This window comes from Diadema setosum, chromosome 2 (genome assembly GCF_964275005.1).
Source record: "Diadema setosum chromosome 2, eeDiaSeto1, whole genome shotgun sequence".
Lineage (NCBI taxonomy): Eukaryota > Metazoa > Echinodermata > Echinoidea > Diadematoida > Diadematidae > Diadema > Diadema setosum.
The window spans coordinates 36552032-36569241 of NC_092686.1; the positions used below are offsets into that span (position 1 = coordinate 36552032).

Genomic DNA, 17210 nt, shown 5'->3' on the forward strand with positions numbered 1-17210 from the left:
CCAATGTTTATTTATTATGAAAAGTACACATTCCTCCTACTTGTTAATGACATATATTTAGGGTAATATCATACCACCTGCCTTCTGAAAGAGGTAAGCCAAGTGCTCTTTTATTATGCTAGAAAAATGGAAATATGCTAAACATATCCAAAAAAAAGTTCTACCCAATGGAAAATATGATATGCTGTCACATGATCACGTTCATCCCGCTGCAGATTGGTACTGTATACGTCATATATTTTTAACAAGTCTATTTTTTTTTCTTTGCAAATAGGGACTTCCTGACAACTTTCCGAGCAGTTAAATTTGTAGCCATGGAGTACAGCAATGGATAGAGAAATGAATCCATGCGCATCACACATTCACGTCAAGATCAGAATTGATATTTTTGCCTGTTTTAAAACTTATGAATATCATCCGACTGGCAAAAATGGCTGACAAAAAAATAAAACCCCCACAAAATATATGATGCATACAGTATATGACTGAACCAAATAAAAGATATGTTTTAGAGGAGGTTGTAGTGTACAGTATGGGCTGCTTTTATTTGCTGCTTCTTTCTTTGTCTTTCTCAATTTCAGGACAAGCAGCATGGCATGTGCAGCACCTGCAAAAGTAGACGACACATGCACAGATCCAGACTTCCCATCCAGTCTAACCTCAAGGATGTCCCAGTTGACCGTTGATCACAGCAATGATAGACCACCATCAAGCCCTCTGGCTCCAGGCCTCCTTAACTGTGATCTCACAGTTAACTCTGCATCCCTCACAAGAGACCAAAACACTCAGGCAAGGCAAAAACTCAAAAGGAGGCTGCCACTCCTACAGAGAGAGTACAGAGATCGTCCCATTCGGCATGCTGTCCGTAACTTTATTGGTGTGCTCTATTACCGTACAGGGAAGAAAGACAAGGCCATAGAATGTTGGGAGGAGACAGTCCAGGAAGATCCAACAAATCTGAATGCCATGGATGACCTCGCGACAGCCTATCACTTTCTCAAACAATACAAAAAGTGTGAAGAATGGAAAAGGAGCTTGCGGGATGTCATACAAAAATTAGAAGATGATCCAGATGAGAGGCATATGGTATACGCCCGATGCCAGGCGCAGCAGGCTTATGCTGCCCTTTGGGACATCCACACAAATACATGGATAGGACATCAGAACATGAAGAAAAAAGTGGAGCTTTACGAAACTGCCTTACAAAATGCCGGTTCTCTCATCTCAAAGGATGAAAAAGAAGACTGGCATGTGGGCATTGGGCAAGCCTATGAGCGCATGGCCCACATGTACTTTCGTGCAGGTCAAAAATGGCATGACCAGTACCTGTGCTCAATGGACAAGGCTGTGGAACATCTGCACTTTTGTTTGACTTTCGCTGACCACCCGCTTCACAAGATGGAGGCCTGGGGGGTCATGGGAAATGCTCTCACTCGTGACAAGAGATTTCACCCAAGCTCTGTACCAAGCTTTATTGCCGCACACTACTTGGCAGAATGGAAGGATCCATCTCTGTGTTATGAGAGAGCTCTTGAGCTTGATCCCACCAACCCCTGGATAAAAGGGTGCTATGGGAATCTGCACTTGAAGTATGGAAGGTACGATGATGCCTTGAACATCCTGAATGAGTCTATCAAGAAAAATCCAACCTCTGATTCTTGGTTTGCCTATGACAGAAGAGCACATGTGTATCACTGTTTGGCCAAAAAAACTGATGACCCAAATTTGAAGAAAGAATATCTGCAGAAGGCAAAACAAGACTCCAGCAGAGCAGGAAATTTCAACCCAAATCCAAGGACTCTCTCTGCCTGCGGTGAAATCAATCACAGTCTAGTTCCTACAAGAACTACAGATGACAAGAAGAAATCTACCTACACCAAAGCCCTGGCAATGATTGCTGAGTCCTTTGAAATCCAGGATGGACAGTCAGTGGGTGATGCCCACTTTAAGCTGGGTAAGTGCCTCCTTGAACAGGACAGGTGGTCAGCAATCCAGTCATTCAAACTGGCATTTAGTACAAGCCCCTATGACAATGACTTCCACAGAAACCTGGCATCCAGATACATCCTTCCCAGCATGCTGGATGAATACAAGTCACAAGGCACTCCAAATAATCTCCGTGCAGAGATGGCCTTTTGGGTCACTGAAACAGAATCACAGCACGAGGCTGCAGAAGTATTTTCCATCTTAGCTAAATTGGCTCGGAAAAGGGAGTATCAGAAGGAAGTTCTTGATATCATGGAGTACTTGGTGAACAAGCCATCCAACCATCAAGATACTGATGACCTGATTCAAAGGGGGCTTGAGACACTAAAAGAAACACGCTACCAGTGGTCAAACTACCAAAGACTCCGTGAACTGCAGAGGAGGCACAGACGAGGAGTAAACAAGGCTCAGCCTGACTCACCCTTGCCCGATCACAATGCACCGCAAACAGCCAAAAATTCTGACCACACATACGACTTTTTCATCATCACAGCTGATGCGGACACCCTCTGGGTGCAGTACAAGCTCCTTCCAGCTCTTGAGTGCCCTCTGTATTCCTTGAAGGGATACTTTGCAATGCGGGATATATCTCTTGGCAGACCAGCTCTCGAACACTTGACGCAAGCCATACAGGATTCTGCACATGTTCTTATTGTCCTCACTCCAGCATTATTCAGTGACAGGACAAATCGGCATCTTATCGAGATTGCACTCAAGGAAAAAGACAGAAGAAAGGTGGCCATCTTACTCCTGCAGGACACAGGCATTCCCCGTAACATCATCCATCTCGAGAAATTCAACTTTTGTGGGACTGACTTCAAAACCGCACATTGGTTCAACTTGGCCAAGTTTCTCCTTCCCAGTGAGGAGGAAGCATTGCAACTGATGAGCAGTGGTTAGTCATCTCTTCATGTGAAAAACAAAAAGTCACAAATCACAGGGCTGCATACTACCCCATTTTTGTCGAGCCAACCGGAGGTGAGGGGAGACTAAGGGATCGCCTGTGGCGTCTGTCCGTATGTCGTCTGTCATTCCGTCGTCTGTCCATAATGCTACAAAAACTTTAATGACTCTTTACTCTGGGCTTCAATTGCAATCAAACTTTGAGGGAAGAGGGGTCATAAAAAGTTTCACATTTTACCATATGTGAAGGTCACCTCAAGGTCAAAGCTCACATGCAGGGGTCAATGAACTTTAGGGCCCAATGTTAAGTTTTTATGCCACATTTTTATCATGGGTCATAACTTTTGATCCATACGTCCGTTTGTGTCAGACCAAACTTGGATCGTAGATGTCTTTTGGGGAGTGGATGATCACCACAAGGTCAAAGGTCACAGGCAGGGGTCAACAAATTTTACGGGCCCAATGTTAAGTTTCTATGGCACGTTTCTTTTTTGCCATAAATTTTTACCTTTTTATATCTCTTTTTATCTGTTTTATCTCTTTAAAAAAAAATCTGTTATATCCCATTCGCGTACAATTTCTTGTACGCGAATGGGCGAGACACATTATGGCACTTGCCTTGTTCTTTTCTGCTGGTCCGAACTGTCTGCCAGACAAGTAGGTTCCCCAATCTTTTACTGGTCTATTCCTGGAAAAGTTACTGGCCCAACTGTGACTTTTACTGGTGAGGTACCGTCGACCAGTGCCAGTGTGCAGCATTGCAAATCACCAGTGGTAGAATTAAGAATCAAGTGCATTCTACAAGGGGGAAGGGGATCTATAGGTGGGATTGTGAACATTCATATCCCGAGAAGTTATCTCATTTATGTAGTAAAAATATCACTTCACACAATCTGCGCTCCCTCAATTAAAAAAAAAAAAAAATGTGATGATGATGATGATGATGATGATTACATCTTGGAGCTGATTAGTGAATAGAAATGCATATCAAGATATTACTGGTATTTTCCTGAGATTTGTTTTGAATAGGCTGATTGTTTAGTACATGTATAACGTAGTGTCCTCTTAGTTAACCATAACATCTCAAAGAACACAAGTTTAACTTTGCAACTAATTGAAAAATTGCCCTTTACAGCTATAAATAAGCACAGATTATTCAGTGTTTAAGTAGCAGCCATGATAAATAATCACGGGCATACATACTCATGCAGGTTGGAATCGAACCAATGATCTCCTGATTACCAGACATGTGTCATCCACTAGACTATAGAGCTTCTGCCCCATACATGTGTACCAGACTATGAAGGCGTTTCATTAAGAATTTACATCAGTCTTCAATTTCTAAGATTAACTTAAATCTAAGGAATGCTGATTTTTTTGCTGACTGAGACCACAAAAGATATGCAGACCTTAACAGACTGCCTGTGTTTCATTTAGAATTGAATGGATACTAACAAAAGGAGGAGGTTCACCTGTCTAAATACAGCACTAGTAGGTGAACAGAGGAGCTGGTGTGGCTCTGTGGATGATACAAAGGACTTTCAATTGCAAGGTCTCTGGTTCAAGTCCCTAGCTGGTACCAGTGGTCCTGCCCATATATTTGCATGCCAATACACACTTGCTGTCTTGTCCTCCTGAGCAGAAAGCTGCCAGTCCACTGATAACTTGCAAGTACAAACAGTATTGACTTGCTTCCTCAAGGACAATCCTTTCACTGCCATCATAACAGTGTCAAAGAAACAGTGATGATTTTTATCATGATGGATCTTTGGAGGCTCACAAAAGATCCCACATACCTTTTCCCAGTGTTTGCTTCTCTCATTTTCACACTTCATGCTCCCATCTGAGGTTGGCAACATCAGCACCACCACATCCCACACTCTGCAACCAACAGCATATCTCCAGCAAATTTCTCCACAAATTTAGCAATGCTTAAAATTCTACTTCAGGGCATCCGATCAGTATGATTCCTACATTTAAATAATGACAGGGTTGAAAGAGAAAATGAAAAAAAAAATAGGTAGATGAAATTATGCTCACCAGTCTACATTTTTGGGCTTCACAACACACTTGCGGTATGCTCCGGTCAGGGACAGATCTCTGCAGAGATGAAATGAAAAAAAAAAAGAGACTTAAATGAACAAGCAGAATAAAAAGAATAGTTAAGGAAATCTTTTCATTCATATTGTAACCCCATGTTTAACATTCACCAAAGGTCTACCATTTCATGGACTTGGGGTTGAATTTAAGGAAGCCAAGTAAATAAACTCAAATGGTTACAACACCTTACACATTTTTCACCATCTGTCTTCCCTAACAACTGAGAGAACTGCAAATTGAGGTGACATAGCCAGTGAACCGTAGCCAGGGCACAATGGATACAAATACAGCAACCCCTTTGTCATAGTGAGGGGTCGTGTAATGAGATTTTCTTTGGTTTAAGTAGACCTACTTCTTGAATGGTGGCTGGTATAAACCCTAGCAAACCACCCACACCAAATCCAGGAAATAATAACTCTAAAACATTCACAATAACCTTCTAGTTGATTTCCCTGCCAAACAAATGCCGACATGATATGCCCACAGGAAAAAAACAACAACAAAAGTAATAAAAAACTTTGGTGCATGTGGAAGTAGGAGCAGACTGTGCGCAATATTATCACCCTGTTGTGTAGTCCCACAAACAACAGCTTACCACATATTGGTACATTTTTGGCTACACACTCAGCACAATCTCTCTGGGATTGGTTGTGTGCTATTGTAAAAGGAGGAATGTTCGCGTGCATTTTAATTTCGCAAATTTAGAGAGCGCCAACATTCGCAAAATTAAATTGCATATCAAAGTTCTTGCCTACATAATATAGATTGGATGCCAGTTGCAATTCACAAAAATTTCATGCGCCGAGAAGTCCGCTGGCTCCAATTCGCCAAATTTCATGCCGCCAATATATCATGATTTACAGTTTTGCTATTCTATTCTGTAGTAAATATATTTCATGGATACCAGCTGAACAGCATCAAACTAAAAAGTGGTGATGTAGAATAATATGGTATTGTTATGACAACACCTTTCTCTTCTGAAAAGTATGATTTTCTCTCTATCTCTTTCTCTCTGTGTAGCTCTTCTTTCTCTTGCTTCTTTTATCCCCCTCTTTTATATGTTTCTCTTTTTACATTTTCACTGCAATTCTTGTATGAAATATTACACTTGCAACTCAAAAGGTGCAATGCATTTTGAACCTTAAATATTCTCTGCATTTTATGTTTTCCTAGAAATTCTTTTCTTTTTGGTGGGTTTTTGTTTCCATGTCATTTTCTATGTACTAAAAAAAAAAGAAAAAGAAAATCATGCTATGGTGTGTTTTGTAGCCCATGTCGTTATCAGTGTATCCACTCTCCATGATGACTATGATGTCTTTTTACATTAAAAACATTCTCATGATTGACTCGCATGAGACCTTCACAGAATATCTCAATACAGGAAAAACCAAATTCCCACACAGAAGACTTCTGATTGCAAATCTCAGTTATTGATGCAGAGTGAGGAGATTCAATGCAGCTGTTACAGACTAATCTGATAGATATCTTCATTTTCTATTTGTACTTTTTATCTAAACCAATTACATTTTTCATACTGACAGAAAAACTTCATATTTGATTGGAATACAGAACAGATTTGAATATGAGGTTTAATGTTGGAGTAGTGACCTGTACATATAAGTCAGGAGAAACTCTTTAATTTCATAATGAAATGCTGAATAAAGTCAAACATATTAGAGCAGTTTTCCCACAGAATAAATATATATTGAATTGAGAGCAGTTCTTTCATGACCACACTACAGCAGCAACTGTGCTCTAAACACACTGCCTCGACTCTTTATAGCCAATTTTGAGTCAGTGACTGAGTGGGGATGCATTACTTTAAAAAAAAAAAAAATGTTTATAACCTCTTGTCCTGCTTCAGACCTTCATTGTGTGCATAATATGTAATACCAGCCACTGTTGCCAACATGTGTGTAACTGCATATCATAACCGGTAGGCCCTAACTGCACATAGCATACAGTCCAATTGTAAATGTGTGGCTGTACCAATACACCACATACAATTGCCTTGTGCAGATCTGTAAGAGCGCTGATAATATTTTGCCCCATGTTGCAAATCACCAGATACTGTATACGCCGAATATTTCATGAGGTTTTTATTTTCGCGATTTTAGCGAGTCATGTGCTATTCGCGAAAAAAAATAAAATATTGACTCTGATCCCGATGTGAATGTGATGTGCGCGTGTATACTTCTCCGCTCAGTACAGGACTCCATGATCACGAATGTAACCACTCGCGAAATCGTCGGGAATTCCCAATTCATGAAAATTTAGACTCGTGAAATATATGGCGCATACAGTAGTAGGTGAACCAGCCACTCTCTCCCTTGTGGTGTATGCATGTATATGTCCCACTAGGCTTTTCTATGTTTTGTGTCTTTATTCTATAGTCCTTCCAATGGGTCTTCTCTTGGTAAAAATACCCTCCTCACCCCTAGCAACCATTTTGGATTGCTGTTGCTATGAAGCACTTATGCACAACTTTACGCACAACATCAGATCTTAAATGCAGCATTAAGATCTTGTGTCAAGTTATGTACAACTTTTGGCACTTACATGCACAACTCAGATTTTTATTAGACTGCCCGAGTTGTGCATAACTTCACACAATTTTGCGCAGAACCTATGGCACCTTCACGCAACCAAGAGTACTTACACACAACTTGGGTGCATGTGCACAGCTTTATAACACATGCTGAAATTGTAGAAATGTACATAATATATATGATGATAATATATAGATAACAAATTTATTCGTCAAATGGTTGTGAATATGATAATTTTTCAGTATCATTCTTCTACCCCTAGCAGCAAGATGTTATGTGCAGTGCTTTTGTCTAGTTTGTCGATCAATCGCTAAAACTGCCAAAGACCATCCTGAAAATGGAAGGAAAGAAGAATTGCTAGTTTAACACAAGCACTGTTTTAGCTTTGTGGTTTACTAGCTTACTTTCATACATCCTGCATGTTTACAGTATGCTTCAAAACATGCAACAGAAGAGAAAACCTTGACTACTGTGAGAGGTGTGGCTGTGAGATCGATCCCCATTAGCCTCTAGGAACAGTCATGACTTGACTATCAAAGCATTTGATATATCTTTGGTCATATTCAAAAGGTCATATGCTGTAAAAACACAGCAAGGTAAACCCTACCAGCAGTCCAGAGTACTTGAGACATGATCTTTTGTTTCATACCATGCAGTGGTATGGAGCTAAGACTAGCATTTGCCCCCTTTCTCCCTGTGGAGTGGTTAAAGGAAAACAGATCCAGGACTCAAGAGGGGGCTGTTGTGTGAACCCACTGCAGTTCATCCATCTGCCATGTTTTGAACATTTGAATAAACCAAGTCATACCCTGAGTATGTAGAAAATGATTGAAATATCAGGTCCAGTCCAAAATGCAAGTGCCATAATTACTGTATGCTACATACAGGAAATCATGAATACAATGAATTTGAAGCTTTTTATATAAAAGAGAGTACAGTTGAACCTCTATTATCCGGCCTCCCTTTATCCGGATCTCTCTATTATCCGGACGCAATCTCGCCGTGATTTTTTTATCTTTTTTAATAATTACGGGAGGAAAGGGGGATTCCCAACTCCTTGAGAACTCCTACACAAACGCACATGAATTACATATACTTGATACATTTCTTAATAATTATTTAGGTAAATCATCCCAAGAATTTATAAAAGAAAATGATTTCATTCTTGAAACACGAACCTCTATTTTGGGGTCTGTTACTGAGTGTAACAATGAAAAGGTTGCAGTATACACATTACTACATGTGGTACTACAATGGGCTACATCAGTACACTGTACATGTGTATGTATATGTACATGTATAAAGCATTGAGTCTCCCGTATCCGGCCAAATCCCTTATCCGGACGAGCCCCGGTCCCGACTTGTCCGGATACGAGAGGTTCAACTGTACATGTAATATGCTCTCTGAATGAAAATGGTTGCGATCATCATGCCATCCAATAACCCTCTTGAATCCTGGGTTCATGTGCCTTTAACCTGTTGAGGACAGGCTGATTTCGCTACAACACACATTTCCCATAGGCCCCTGCCCGAGTATACTCCGGACTCGTCCTCAACGGGTTTCAGAATCCATAGTCTGACATTTATGTAAAACTTTATTCCATGCTTATATTGCCTACAGAGTGTGTGATGGAGTAACACTAACAGCATGCAAGCAGACAGTAAAAATTAAACTACCATCAAACAGGGACATATGTTTATTCGCATGTAAATTATGAAATTAGTAGTCATGTACGCTATATTCAAGAGGTAAATTTTACCAATGCATAATAAATGAAGGTATATTGTCATCATGTAGTGGCATGTGTAAGAAGTAGATTAATTTCTTGTGACAAAAAATGCTTCAAATGTAGCAAAAAACAACAAATGCTAATATTTTGGTATACATACTATGTAGTTCTGACTTTGCAATTTATATAAATCTGTAGTATATCTGATGAAAGTGCTGGGAGTAAACAGGCATGCATGAGTATAAAAAGTAAAATATATAACCATACAACTATACATTCAGGCATCTCTTCGAAACCCAAAGAAGTTAGAATTTAATCTTGCCTTTCACATGTGGTGGTATGGAAAGTACTGAAGTATCATAGAATTAATCTCCAACTATACAAGATTAACCCTAAAGGGGCCGGGCTTTTTTGGCTATGCTCAGACCGGGGGGGAGGATGGATTCCGCCCCCCGAGATCTCGGCCATCGGTGGCGCGATCGTGATGAAATTTTGCATGCGTGAGACCCGCGTCATAATCTACAAGATTGTGTCATAAGATTTTTTGAAACAATCAATTTCTAATTTTAATTAATCAATTATGCTCAAGATGATATTTTAGAATAATTAAAAGCAATGCAAGTCTAATTTTTGATCTGCAAATCTGTTTTAGCATATTCAACACTGTACATCACAAAAACTTCCAAAACTCATTTCAATTCTTATGTATTTTATTGTTTTCAGAATTTCTTACGTATTTCTTTGTTTTTCAACTTTTGTTTTTTCTTTGTTTTTTCATTAAAAATTGTCACTGACCACTTTTTCTACCATAACTAGCACAAAAGTAATCAATGAAAGTGATTAATTGTAAAGATAATCAGGTTTTTATGACTTTCATGACAGAGCACTGTTTTCCATAGGAAATGTACACAAAACCACAAAATTGTGCCCGTTTTGGGGCGACATTCCCATACAAAAATGGGCGTGGCTTCGCAAAAGTATGTGCGGACGTTGCAAATTTGGTCTCAAAAGTTGCGCGAGACTTGAATGAAGAAAGTCAGGAAGCCTCGCGACGAGGCCTTCTTGCGTTACACAATTCTATTACGTAATACTCGTATAAGTCTTCAGAGGTTAGCATTTCCCAGGTGTTTAAGGCAGTGAAGTCACATAATGAAATTCAAAGTAGGTAAAAATTCCAGGCAGTCCCAGTTGGCTATAAATACCCGTGTCAGTGAACAGTAAGCATCTTTTTCAAGTGTGACGGCAGTGAATTATACCAGGAAGGTGAGACACCTCCCTGATTATACATCTCAAACTCCAATGTCTAGTGATCAGGGAGACGACGCTACCTCTCAGCCCCCATCCCCGCGGGGAGTTTAGGGCATGGAAGGCCGCCTTGAAGCTCAACTAGAGAGACCGAGATACTCTCCCGCTTCATGGATAGGGCGGCGGCACACCGTGGTAATGACAAACGGCATGCGAGCCATGCCAGCTGGTGCAGGAGAGCTTCTCCTCCCGGCGATTAGTCCGGACATGCGAGCCATGTCCGCGGGGACAGGGGCGCTGCCCCGCCCATCGAAGACTTCAGCGAGCTAGCCATCCCCATCGGCAGCTCAACAGACGACGACTATATTCTCATGTCAGCCTCCTTCCTGGCAAAACTGATTGCGTTGCCCTGTATGGGTGGCCTTGACTCTGCCCTTGTGGTTATGGTCATTCTGACAACCGAATTGATCCGGATGCCATGTCCTTGCAGCCAAACTCTTTCAAAGCCTGGTACCAAATCTGATTTTAACTTAAATTCTGATCTCATTTGGGCCAAATTTAAAAATTGGCTGACTTGCTAATGAAGGCAGTCACACTGCCCATATCAGAAGGTAAGTGCTCTATAAAATCGCGAAGCAAATGCTCAATTGCCATCGAAAGCCCAAGCAGTTCTCACACCAAAAATCGAGAGCAAAATTTGGGCGATCCTCCTTCACGAGGCCTTGGGTCTTGTGAGCTCCCAACTTCTACAACAAAATGTAGTGAAGGGACTTCTACCACATAGATAAATCCTTTCTGAAATCCACAGATCATGCACGGATAATCATCCATGCGATTGACACAACGAGAATTTTAACAACCCACGTCACCATCGATGGCCTGACACTCCCGGGCTTTGCTTATCGTATGATCTGAGCATGCACCATCGAGGTACCTTGAAACTCCTTCTCAACCCTTCTCAACAACACTTGCGCAGCAAGTCGATTCCACTTGGTAGAAAGTTGTTCAGAAAGACATCTGAGAAAAATTGACAAGTGTCACATAAGCATACATCGTGTGTCATGAATGTCTCTATGCAAGCCAGCAAAACAAAAAAAGGATGAGTACTGTCCAAAACCGTTCAGTGCTGGAAATCTCAAGCTTTCCAAAGATGACTGGTCAAAATAATTCCCGAGCCTTGGATATTGGCCACAATATTTGGCTATGAAGCCAATAATTTCATTTCAACCCCATACCAATAAATTTTTCCTCTACAAAGTGTACATTCTACCGAGGAGGAAAAGGCAACCCATGAAGAATTGTCTCCGAACATTCTCGCAAAGCAAGCTATTAGAGAGATTCCTCACATGGAGTATCAACTCTATTCTAGCGCTACCAAAGACTGGCGGTCTAAGTCCAATCATAAATTTGAAAAACTTAAACAAATTTGTAAGATACGAACACTTCAGAGTGGAACAGTTTCGCTTGATTACGGCCTTAATTTTGCCCCTCCAAAGGGTGCATATTTATCCGTATCCGTTCACCTTTTTCATTAAGCATAGTCTTTCGAATGGAAATACTAAGTAGTATTTTCACTGCATTCCTTCAGTGCCTTCCATCTGGCCTTAATTCGACCCCACGGAATTTCCTTAAAGTTATGAAACCTGTCCTTGCCTCGGTGAGTAGTGGCATTAGAACAATCACCTATTTCGATGATATCCATATTCTTTCTCACACCAGAGAAGAGTGTCTTGACAAAGCCAATGATCAACTTGTCACCCTTAAAGAGTTTCAGTAAGGATTTCGACAAATCCAGTTTCAACCCAAATCACGTCGAGACCTTCCTTGGTTCTCATATTAATTCCCAGCAAATGATTTTCAGTTTTTTTTCCTCAGAACAAGATTGACAAGGTTACTGCCCTTGGAAATCCAATCTTGTATGGCAACGAAACCAAATTTCGGGATTTTAATGCCTTCCACAAAGAAATTTACATTCTCGTCACTTGGGACTAGAAAAAATAAATCAACTAATGCTCTGCGTAAAGCAGAAGATGACATCGACACGAAGTTTGGTGTCGTTATCTAGTCATGCGATACAAAACATTCTTTGGTGGTGGCTGTCTCGCAAGACAAAGAATTATTTTCCACCTTCATTAGCATGATAATTTCAAGCGATGCTTGCATCTCAGTATGGAGAGTAGTTAATTCTGAACAATGACAATTCCTTTGCTCAGAGAGTCTGGAGTGCCAAACAGAATTCCCCGCATAGCAATGTGTGTGAACCTCTTGCAATTCAGAACGGTCTTGAAGCCCTGTGTGGCTCGTGTACAAAAAAATGTGCTTATTCATAATTCGGTCAGACATTTCTACAGCTAGTAGCATACCTGACCCGAACGAATTCACGGCCAACATTGGAATTGGTGTCTAGTAATTGGATATCAGCTTCACATTCAACAGATGTAGATAATTCTGAAGTTTTTCTGCTTGTCTCGCAGAGACATGAACAACTAATTACTATTTTACATGTTCTTCACCACACAATCCACAAACTCTACATATGGATTAGCAACACTCCTCATGTCAAATGGAAGCCAAGTCTTATTGCCCTGAACTGTGGTGCCTTTTTCCTTACCCTAGAACGTTTTCAGTCCTCCACAAGCTTCAACTGAACAAGGTGACCTGAGCAATCCTCACTGCCCCAATGGTGGCGGCAGCCATGGGTCTCATTATCGCTCAAAATGCGAATAGCCCCACCTCTATTACTCCAAGAGAAAATTCTTGCCCCACACCCTCACCCACCGACGAGCCTCCAGCTCACACTAGCCGCCCTGCATGGGTGCTCTCTGCTAGCGATGACAAGTGGCAGACACATCGCAGTACATTGCAAAGCTCCTTTCATCATCATGGCGAGACAATACCAATAAACAAAACAAATGAGGGTGCTTGAAGACAGTAGCAATGTCTGTTTTCTGAACAATCTTGTGATCCTTTTTAACCCGTCTACAGAACACGTTGTCAACATCTAAGCCTATAGCATAGGTTTTCAACAAAGCCCACTCCACGATTTTTTTTTTTTTACTCATAGACCTGCTCGGTCTTCCATACTACCAGAAACCGAGAGCTATGACATAGGCAAACAGCCCCTATAGTCAGACTTATGAAGGGCGTATCTAACTCCGACCCTCGCAAGCCTAAATACAACAACACTTGGGATGTTTCAATTGTTTTGAATCACTTTTTATCGTTTCAAGATACCTATGAACTATAGATTCCTTCAGTGCCTTGAGCCAAAAACAATTTTCCTAGCTCGTTTCGGCAAAACGTACACAAATGCTGAGACATCTAGTTCTTATGACATTACCGGAAGATGATGCCACGTTTGCACATTAGAGATGTGGAAGGTATACCTCTAACCAGGTAATTAAAGTGCCTTCTTTTACCTCCAACCCTAAACTCTGTGTTCCGATCAACTCTTCATGAGTATATTAAATGCACAGAACATCTCCAACGAGCAAGTTCAGAAAGCAAACTCATAATTTCTCCGAAACATCCCAACAAATCGGTGACGACAAGCATCTTGGAGCCGAGGCTGAAAGCCAGTCCCTCGCAGCTGCTTGTATAAACACTTAAAATATAACTAATATACTGTCAATAGCTGTACGTATACATCCCTGTACACTGTACTGACTGCTGCATACAATTAGGTATGAATGTATTGTTGCTATGGGAACATGTACCGAGTTTGTTCTGTCTTCGAGATCAGTATGAAAGGGTACCACAGGACATACCTCGTGTTCATGATACTATACATAAGGATTTGGGAGCACAGTCATCCCGCATTCATCCCAGACTCTGGTCTGGTAAGACATCAACGGATGCTAATATGAAAGTTGTATCACATTCTCAGCTCATAGCTACAGAAGCGCCGCAACTTCTAAACTTTCGCGCATGAAGTATAAAGGTCATAATGAAATCTTGTCCACAACTGACTGGATGAACGCTGGTACATTTTGAACCTTCTACCTTCTAACAATTGATTCCACATTAGTTCAACAATTCTCAGTTCTGCTGAGTTAGAAAGATACATGTAAATTGTGATAGTATGTGTATACCTGTATATTAGTATCTCAGTTAAAGAACAATGTCATAATACGAGTCAGATAAGACACAAGACCATAAATCACGTTACGTTGTGCATTGGAAAATGGCGACACATTATTCAGCCACTCGTTTAGGAGATTCGGTCCACCAAACTGATGAATTTAAACTCTAATATCAACCCAAAATGCAATGGACTTGCCTCTAATTATTGCTGCAATATTACTATGCCGAGTATGAACTGGTTAATGTCTAATTCCTCCTTCAAATGTACATGAATATTAAGGAACATGATTAGGATTATGTCTTGATTGGAAAATCGGTACAAGAGGTCCATTGTATTTGATTAATTTGTCTGTGCGCTATCATGCTTAACCCTGCTCCAGTTAAAGCACGCAAGGTATCAAAATGATATCATACTCAAAACATATGCCTTGCACCTTATACTAGTAGGTTCTCAAGCAAACTTTGCTCGAGTTCTTCTCTTGTTTGCGACAATGTGTGTCACCATCGATAGACATTCTCTATGCATGAGGAGTCATGACCAAAGTTTCAACCTTGTTGTGAAAACTGTCCATCATCCTTCTTGTCTTCTTGCCCTCACTCATGCCACTAGACTGACTTCTGTACGGAACTTTGAACATGCTAACCTCTGAAGACTTATACGAGTATTATGTAATAGAATTCCTAAATTATACAAGTAATAAGAAGTATAATTAGAATTCTATTAGTAATAATGAAGTATAAGTCGAAGAGGTTCCCACCCAGCATCTCATTTGATCGATACTCTTCAGTTCTGAACCCTCCCTTTACAACACTGTACAGAAGTCAAAACTGGTGGGCCCTTATACTGTATGCTGATGTTCTGCTTAATTGCTTGACTCGAGATGTCCATACGTATAAGAATGCTCCGTGCCTTTGGAACAGCAATGATTGTGCTTTATTTATTGCTTGTCTGTATGATGAGAAGGACCAGTGAGCTAATTGTCTGCATTGCACCCAATACTGCATGGTGTTGCTGGTCTGTCTATTTAAAGCCGTATTCTCTTTGAAAAGATGCTTACTGTTCACTGACACGGGTATTTATAGCCAACTGGGACTGCCTGGAATTTTTACCTACTTTGAATTTTATTATGTGACTTCACTGCCTTAAACACCTGGGAAATGCTAACCTCTTCGACTTATACTTCATTATTACTAATAGAATTCTAATTATACTTCTTATTACTTGTATAATTTAGGAATTATAGCGCGAAACGTCAAGGGGGGGGGGCGGATTCCCCACCCCCCCCCCCCCACCCCCCCCGGCCCTTTTAGGGTTAATATGCAATACTGTGTGTGAAAAACATATTGTATCACATGTATTCTTTCATATCTTTGAATAAATATATATGATCGGAATAGTATCATTGTATCCTTTCTTATTGACTTTCAGTGGTGCCAAAAGGGCAAATTTTGATAAAATTTTTATTTTCTACAAGTGTCAGAGGCTGTGTTTTCAATTCAGTATGTCATTCTCAAGTTACTTAGAGATTGAGATACACAGACATATAAGCAGGCATGCACATTATCATCCATGCAAATACAAACACACACATTTTCTTTTTTTCCTAGTGTATCGCATCATTAAAGGGACATTGCAGATGACCTATATATTTTTACATTACGCAGTTCATGGATTGAGAGTGCCTTGTGTACATTTGTGGAATTTATTGTGGTCCTTGAGCAAACAAACCAATACTCTGAAAAACCCAAAAGATATTACACTGAACCAGTGTGATGACATAAAGAGGTTCACATATTCCAGTCATGTACAATGTACATTAATTTTGTACAATGTACATAATGTAACAGTGCAATTCAATAACAATATAGGCCTACCACTTGCTCAACAAGTTCACATGTGTAGAAATTATGTATGCCTTTTTCTTCTGTTCCACTTCCATGAGCACCTAATCATGCATATGTGAAGCTGCTATGTCATCATCCTTGTTCATGGTGATTTGTTAAGAATTTTGAAAAACATTCTCATTCCTTATCCCAATCACTATGAATTCTGAAAATCTGCACCAAGTATAACCAATTTCTAATGTTCAAACGGAAAAGTCTGAAAATCATGCAGAGGTCTCCATTAGGGTGAAAAGAATATCACAGACAAAACCGACGCATGAAAATAATGTAAAATATATACAGTACGTCCCCAAATAAATCACAATCAGATTTTCACATTGATAACACCCAATCTGTGTAAACTGTCTAAATGCTACTTCAGGGTCCTAAAATACAACATCTTAGCTCTATTTTGCAGAATACCCCACTCAATTTGGGTAAGCGGTCACAGAGAAATGTGGATTGTTGTAAAGCATGTCATGACTCTGATTCTTCCAAGTTTAGCACTTGGATGCTCTTGGAACTGCATATTAATGTGTGAACACAACAGACAGAACTTAGAGTGAAGAGATTCCTGACATGCTCTACAAAATCCCTCATTTTTCTTTGATCACTGAAGCAAATTAAATGGGGTTTTCTGTAAGATGTGGGTAATGAGTTATAGTTTCATACACGGAAATTATGTTTTGAATGATTCACTATTTCTAAAGCTATCATTGCGGAGGGTACT

General features: G+C 40.3%; 2 protein-coding genes across 2 annotated transcripts in view; one reads left to right on the forward strand and one right to left on the reverse strand.

Annotated features, from left to right (window-relative positions):
* The first annotated feature begins 591 nt into the window (after positions 1 to 591).
* Positions 592 to 2886, forward strand: LOC140246285 (tetratricopeptide repeat protein 22-like). The gene has a single exon (XM_072325751.1). The coding sequence runs from the start codon at positions 592 to 594 to the stop codon at positions 2884 to 2886; it is 2295 nt and encodes a 764-aa protein (XP_072181852.1).
* Positions 2887 to 4925: 2039 nt separating this feature from the next.
* LOC140246287 (pseudouridylate synthase 7 homolog) overlaps positions 4926 to 17210 on the reverse strand; it is a 138146-nt gene continuing 125861 nt past the window's right edge. Inside the window, exon 15 of the mRNA XM_072325754.1 lies at positions 4926 to 4989. Coding sequence (XP_072181855.1) covers positions 4926 to 4989 — 64 coding nt within the window. The remainder of the gene's footprint in view (positions 4990 to 17210) is intronic.